This window comes from Cariama cristata, unplaced genomic scaffold, assembly GCF_000690535.1.
Source record: "Cariama cristata isolate BGI_N322 unplaced genomic scaffold, ASM69053v1 scaffold33016, whole genome shotgun sequence".
Classification (NCBI taxonomy): domain Eukaryota; kingdom Metazoa; phylum Chordata; class Aves; order Cariamiformes; family Cariamidae; genus Cariama; species Cariama cristata.
The window spans coordinates 2,814-9,433 of NW_009624515.1; the positions used below are offsets into that span (position 1 = coordinate 2,814).

The 6,620-nt window shown below is 57.0% G+C and overlaps 1 protein-coding gene across 1 annotated transcript in view; it reads left to right on the forward strand.

Moving 5' to 3' along the window:
* The window catches only part of LOC104164009 (disintegrin and metalloproteinase domain-containing protein 32-like), a gene marked incomplete at both ends in the record, with an annotated part of 8,820 nt that extends 2,730 nt beyond the window's left edge, over nucleotides 1-6,090 (forward strand). The window contains 8 exons of the mRNA XM_009703196.1: nucleotides 71-207; nucleotides 572-677; nucleotides 2,514-2,615; nucleotides 2,965-3,163; nucleotides 4,569-4,652; nucleotides 4,717-4,829; nucleotides 5,648-5,753; nucleotides 5,940-6,090. Coding sequence (XP_009701498.1) covers nucleotides 71-207; nucleotides 572-677; nucleotides 2,514-2,615; nucleotides 2,965-3,163; nucleotides 4,569-4,652; nucleotides 4,717-4,829; nucleotides 5,648-5,753; nucleotides 5,940-6,090 — 998 coding nt within the window. The remainder of the gene's footprint in view (nucleotides 1-70; nucleotides 208-571; nucleotides 678-2,513; nucleotides 2,616-2,964; nucleotides 3,164-4,568; nucleotides 4,653-4,716; nucleotides 4,830-5,647; nucleotides 5,754-5,939) is intronic.
* Between the last annotated feature and the right edge of the window lie 530 nt (nucleotides 6,091-6,620).

Here is a 6,620-nt window from a genome sequence, read left to right on the forward strand (position 1 = left end):
GAGCCTCGATGGAAGGCGTTCGGGTGCGGTAGCGACAGCAGGCTGAGGCCGGTCCTTGTCCCCTCTGCAGTATCGGAGAGCTATGACGCTGAAGACATTTGCAGTCGTCGTGGCCCAGCTGCTGGGGCTCAGCCTGGGGATGGCGTACGGTGATCCCGGGAGCTGTCACTGTGCAGAAGTCGCCTGCATAGTGCAGAGCAGCTCGATGTGAGGCTCCCCCGGTCCCCTCGGCATGTGGGTGGATTTCGGTGTGACGGCACAAGTGGGACACGCTCCCGCCGGGTGTGCGTGGTGCCCATCTGTGTGACGTTGCCTGCAAAGGGCAGAGCAGGGGACGTCTTCAGGAGCGGGCAGCGGGCAGCTCCTGGTGATACCCACAGCGGAGAGAAGCTGCCCTGCGTTACCGATGTCTTCAGTGGGTGGGAACGGCCACACAGCCCCAAATGCGGACTGTGGTAACAGCAGCCCTGACTTGCAGACACTTCCCTGGCATGAAAGCCTTCAGCAGCTGCAGTGTAAGAGACTTTCAGCGTTTTCTGGCCGCTGGGAGAGGGCAGTGCCTGTTGAACAGGCCAGCTATGGATGCAGCATATAAAACTCCCGTGTGCGGCAACAAAATAGTGGAGCCGGGAGAGGCTTGTGACTGCGGTACAGCAGAGGTTAGCTGTGGAGCCTTGGTACGGTGGGAAAGAGCCAAGCCCTGTGTCCTGGAGAGGGGAAGAACAATCCCAAGAGAGGTGTGAATTGCTCCTGTACCCTCTAGACCTCCGTGGAGGGCAGAGGCTTTATGAAACCCTAAAACCACGCAGACATTTGGCTATGGTTGCCACCATGTCCGAAGCGGCCGTCATAGAGGGCCGTTGTGTAGTGTTGGTAACGGATGGAGGGAGGGAGTTTGTAAGCGATTGTAGCTGTAAAGAGGGGCTGTCCCAGCCCCTCCACTGCAGGGACACAACCCAAAATGTGCTGGGAGGATTACCCTAGGGCCCTGCCAAGGTGTCCAGCAGCAGGTACCACTTGGGAAGTGGTTTTCAACACTGAAGTGGCACGTGGTGATGTTGTGGGGAAAAACTCTGTGACTGCAGCCTGCCAAAAAGGCAGGGGTGCTGTACCGGTCGTGTGGTTTGCTGGCCAGGGCATAGGCAGAGGTGGAGGCAGCAGGGAAGGTGTGGTAGAGGAGCGGTACTCCTGGTGCAGAGGAGAAACTGGTGAGCAGCAGATGAACTCCTCTGTCTTGCTAGAAGCCCCTTGGTTCTAGCAACCTTGGTGCATGCACATTTGCAAGCAATCTCGGTCCCTGCAAGTGCTGCGAGCCCCGGCAGTGGCTTTCCCAACGCCTCAGGCACATGTGGTTGTGACGATGGAAAATACGGAGCATGGATGGCTGGCAGCAACAAGCGTGGCAGAGAGCTCTGCCTGGGGACCCTGGGCATAAGCATCCACCAGAGAGCCTGGGAGATGGCTGCCTCGGATGGCAGGGGCTGCCGGAGGGAAAGGCCAGGCTCTCTGGCTTGTTCCTTCATTGTCCTTGGGAGAAGCAGAACCTCACCTGGCTGTCCCCACTCGTCACCCCAGGAATGTCAGCGTGATTCATGCTGCACCGTTGGCTGCAAGACGAGGCGACGGGTGCAGTGCTTGTCAGGACCGTGCTGCCACAAATGCCAGGTAAGCTGTGGGGTGGGAGTGGGCCCGCTGTATTCCCTGGGGATAGCCCCTGTGCCAGCATCGCTCACTTCTGTGCCTGACGTGAAGCGGGAATGTAATGGGGGAAAAAGGGGACTGGTTGGTGCGCTGATGTGGATGGTCAGCGAGTGTTGGAAAGTGAAGTGGGTGCTGTCAAGTGCTGGTGCCAGTTAGATGCCTGTGTCCCAGGAAGGTGTTTTTAGGCCATGGGTACTGTGCCTGCTCCCAAAATACTGAAGCGAAGGAGATGCTGATTTTATGGCCACGTAGGAGGCTTGTAGCAGCGTCTGCCCATTTGGTCTTCCCAGCTGGGCAGCGCGGGGTGACTGGTCTGGACCGGACAGGGCTGGGTGACTCCTGTCAGCGGTGGCATCTCTGCCCTCTTGCCAAGAGCCATACAGGCTGCAGGGGAGGGCAACGGGGTGGCAAGAGCTGGAGCAAAGGCAGGGCGAGCAGAAATCAGCACGCGAGAGTCAAGCCGTGTTGGGCTGTGCGGGTGCCTACGGTCTTGTGGTGTGGAGGAGTTTGGGGGGGCTGCAGCTGGAGCTGGGGCTCCAAAGTACCGGCAGCTTTGGTTTTGCAAATGTACGGAGAGAAAAGAGTGCAGTGTGGTCAGGAGCCAGAGGAGCTGAGACTTCTCTTTCTGAGGGAGAGCCACCATAGTGTCTGGAAGGTATTTACTCTTCATGTTGTGCAGATCAGGCCAGCCGGTGTTACCGTGGGAGAAGCGCTGGGGATCCTTTTGTTTGTGTTGCTGGCTGATGCAGTTGTTGAAAATGGCAGATAGAGCGGCTGGTCTGAAATCTCTCCCTTACGGGCCTTGATTCCAGGCAGCTGGAAACTGCGTGGTGGAAGCAGCGGGGTGGTGGTTGGCAGCAGGCTCAGTACGAGCCAGCAGTGTGCCTGAAGTGGTCAGGCACTTGGATGAGATGGTCGGTGTAGGTCCTTTCCAACTAGAAAGTATTCTTCCCCTCCTCCTCTTCCTTCCTTCCTTCCTCCTCTTCCTTCCTTCCTTCCTCCTCTTCCTTCCTTCCTTCCTCCTCTTCCTTCCTTCCTTCCTCCTCTTCCTTCCTTCCTTCCTCCTCTTCCTTCCTTCCTTCCCTTTCTTCCTTCCTTCCTTCCTCCTCTTCCTTCCTTCCTTCCTCCTCTTCCTTCCTTCCTTCCTCCTCTTCCTTCCTTCCTTCCTCCTCTTCCTTCCTTCCTTCCTCCTCCTCTCCCAATTCTGTGGTACTCTGTTCTACTGAAATTCTATTCTAATCTCATCTATTTTCTCTCCTCTAGTTTGTGAAGAGAGGCACGTTATGTAGAAGCAGCTCCAAGGACGAGTGCGAGTTGAAGGAATATTGCAACGGCACCTCTGGGAAGTGCACACCCGACCTCTGGGTCATGGATGGGCATCCCTGCAGCAGGAACACTGCCCTCTGCTACCGGGGAGTCTGCCAGACAGCCGACAAGCAGTGTCAGAAGGTCTTCGGCCAAGGTAAGGGCGATGGATTGCAGGAGTGGGGGTGGCTGTTGTGTGGGAAATGCAAAGACCTGGAAGGGGAGCGGCTGAGGGAGCTGGGGGTGTTCAGCCTGAAGAAGAGGAGGCTGAGGGGAGACCTGATCACTCTCTACAATGACCTGAAAGGAGGGGGTAGCCAGGTGGGGGTCAGTCTCTTCTCCCGGGCAACTCATGACAGGACAAGGGGGCATTGTCTGAAACTGCGCCAGGGGAAGTTCAGGCTAGAAATGAGGAGGGATTTCTTGACAGAAAGGGTGGTTAGGCATTGGGATGGGCTGCCCAGGGAGGTGGTGGAGTCCCCATCCCTGGAGGTGTTTAAGAAAAGTCTGGAGGTGGCACTTAGTGCCGTGGTCTGGTTGACATGGGGGTGTTAGGGCAAAGGGTGGACTTGATGATCCCAGAGGTCTCTTCCAACCCAATCGATTCTGTGATTGAAGTGGGAAACCTTGGCAGCCCAACCTGTGTGTGCATGTGAAAAGGGACAGGAGGTGTGGAGGAAAGGGAAGAAACATGTTGGGCTGTCTGTCCATTGGCGTGCTGCTGCGACACAGGGTGATCTGAGGGTGTTTGTAAGGGACCAAGTCCCCGTAGCCGGAGTGGAGGTGTCAGTGAGAGAAGAGATCTCATGGAAGTTGGTCCAAGCTGGGTGAAAGAGCAAGCGGCCAAGGGGCTGGTGGAAAAACCCATGAGTGCACCACGGGAAGGGTGTCCAGGGACAAGGGTGGGCAGCAGGCCTGGCTGTGACTGGTGTAAGTGAAGTTGGGGTGGCACAGTGCATCTGCTAGGAGACACGGGGCTGCTTTGGCGGTGTGCTGTTGGGTACGATGCACTCGTGAGTGTCCTGAGCATCTGCAGAAATGGCTCGCAATGAGCATCTGCCCTCGTGACCGTGGGGTGAGATGTGCACGTGATGTGTTGCAGCATTGATGCTGTTCCAGGGAGGCTGGCAATGGAGGAGCAGTGTGTGGTTGGAAGTGGCGGAGGGAGCAGTCAGTGGGGGACACTGCCATGTAGAATGAGGCTGGCTAGCTGTGAGCGCTATCCTTTCCAGCCAGGTGGATGGTCTTGTTCTCTGGGATGTAACTCCCAGAAATGTCCCAGAAAGTCTTGTGGCTGTCCCGGGGGGAGCCTGGTGTGGAGCTGATGGGCACGCAAGGGTGCAGAAGGGAGGCAGCTGGTGCATCCCAATGTGGCAGGCTGTAGGGACAGTAGTGAGGGCGAGCAGGCTGGGTCTGGGCTCCACAGCCGTGGCTCCAAATGCCTTTGAGTGCACAGGCAACCCCGGACATCACTGGGTAGCGTGTGGCCTAAGTGGTGATGCCCAAACCCGAGGTGGAGAGAGGCTGTGGGCCAGACTGTGAGTGGTGTTATGTGTTTGCAGGTGCCAAGAACGGGCCCTTGCCCTGCTACAAAGAAATTAACAGCCAAAGGGACAGAATGGGACACTGTGGCTCCGATCGCTACGGTTTCCAGCATTGTCCATGGAAGTAAGTGCTTGTAGCAAGGATACCGGGGTGTTCTGGCCGCAGTGTGGTCTGCCATGGAGTGGAGATCCCAGCCCCACGGTGGGGAAGAGGTGGAGCACAGATGGGCTCCCCAAGCTCATGGGGTGAACGATGGCACCCTCTGTGATGACCACAAGGTAAGCGATCCCCTGACGTGTAGCACCTCCCTTGGGAGAAGAAGGACTTGTGGAAAGTATTGCTGCGGTAGCAGCGTCGGGGCCCAGAGGGCAGCGGTTTTTCTGTCGGCTCCATCCTGAGGGAGTTGGGATGGATGTATGGATGGCGCGACCCCCTTCAGACTGGGCCCGGCACAAAGCCTGATGTTCCCTTGTGAATTCCCAAAAGATCTGCACCTTTCCTGAGTTGGAGCTGGGTGATCCAAGGTTGCCTGTGTGCTTGTGCTATAGATCTGCCTGAACCAACAGTGTGTGCCTGCCGCTGTTCTGAACTATAAATGTGAGATGAAGACAAAGTGCCACAATCACAGTGTAAGTCATGGTCGTCGTTGTTTGTGGTTTGTTCAACATTCTGGAGACATGGCTTGCAAAAGTGGTGTCTTGGGTCATATTTGTGAGGAAAAGCAGCCGAGGGGGTCTTGGCTGTGGAAGTACCAGACTGTCTCTCAAGGCTGTATGCGTAGTGCCTCCAGCAGAGCTCCCTCATGGAGCCAAGCAGCTCCTCGTTGTAAATCAGCCAAACGGAAAGGGTCTGAGCCTGCCGGGAGGCTGGAAGAAGCGATAAAGATGGGGAGAAGGCAGCGCACTGGGAGGTGACAGCCAACACTGACCAAGGCAAAGGGCCAGCTGTGCGAACCCCGGGCGAGTTGCATGTGGGGAGGTTTTGCCTGGTGCAAGGTGCCCTGACATCTGTGCCCGGTGTCTGGCGAGTGAGGACGTTTGGGCATGATCCCTCTGCAGCTGGCTGTAAATCCTGTCTCTCCCTGTCCGTCACGCAGATCTGCAATAACCAAGGGAGCTGCCATTGCCATCCTGGCTGGAAACCACCGACTTGCCAGGAGAAAGCAAGGGCGATGGGTGACAGCGGCAGCAGCCCATCTGATGGTGAGTGGTGAGGGCATTGGCTGCTCAGGGTGAGGGTTCTCATGGGAAGAGATGGTTCTGGGGCCAGGGTGATGGATTCCTGTTCTGTCGGTGGCTTGGCAGAGCAGGACCGTGTAGACAAGCATCTGGGTCCCATGGCGTGTCCCAGGGTGAACTCAAGGAGTTTGTTTTGTTTCCTGTGCCTAGATGAAGCAGATGTTGGGAACGAGGGCTCGCCAAAGCTGTGGCTGCTTCTGACCTTCTGCCTCTTTGTGCCTGTTGCCATCGGGCTTGTTCTCCTGGCGATAAGAAGAGGCCCAAGGTGCTGTCTCGCCATGGAGGAGCTGGATGAAGGCAAGTGAGCTTGTTCTCTGCACCAAATGTTGTCGAGGTGATGGTGAGTAAGTGGCACGGAGGTGGCCGTAGGCAGCAGGAAAGCTGGAGCCCGGACAAGGACTCTCGCCGGGCAGCACGCCCGAGGCACTAAGAGGAAGCGGGAGCGATGGTCGATGAAGGGATGAGGCGGTGCCACCACGGGGCTGGCGGTGATGCTGGGAGGAGGGTTTTTACTCCTTGCATCTTTAGGCAGCTCTGTGACTGACAGGAGCTGCCTTCCTGATCCCACTCTAGGTTGGAAGATAGGGACTGTGTGGGTGATGAAAGGAATGTGTCGGACGTGTAGCGGTGCAGCAGGGAAGGACGTTGAAATGTAAGTCATTGCCCAAGTGGCTGACTCGTGGGGCTTTTTTTGTGCTGGGCTTGTATGGAGGTGACAGTGGAGCTGGGAGTGGAAATAGGGGAGAGGGAGCTGTTTTCTGTGCCTTGATGTTGGCAGGGAAGCAGCCTTAGTGGGAGCGTTGGTCTGGGGGGTCCGGGCACTGCAGGCAG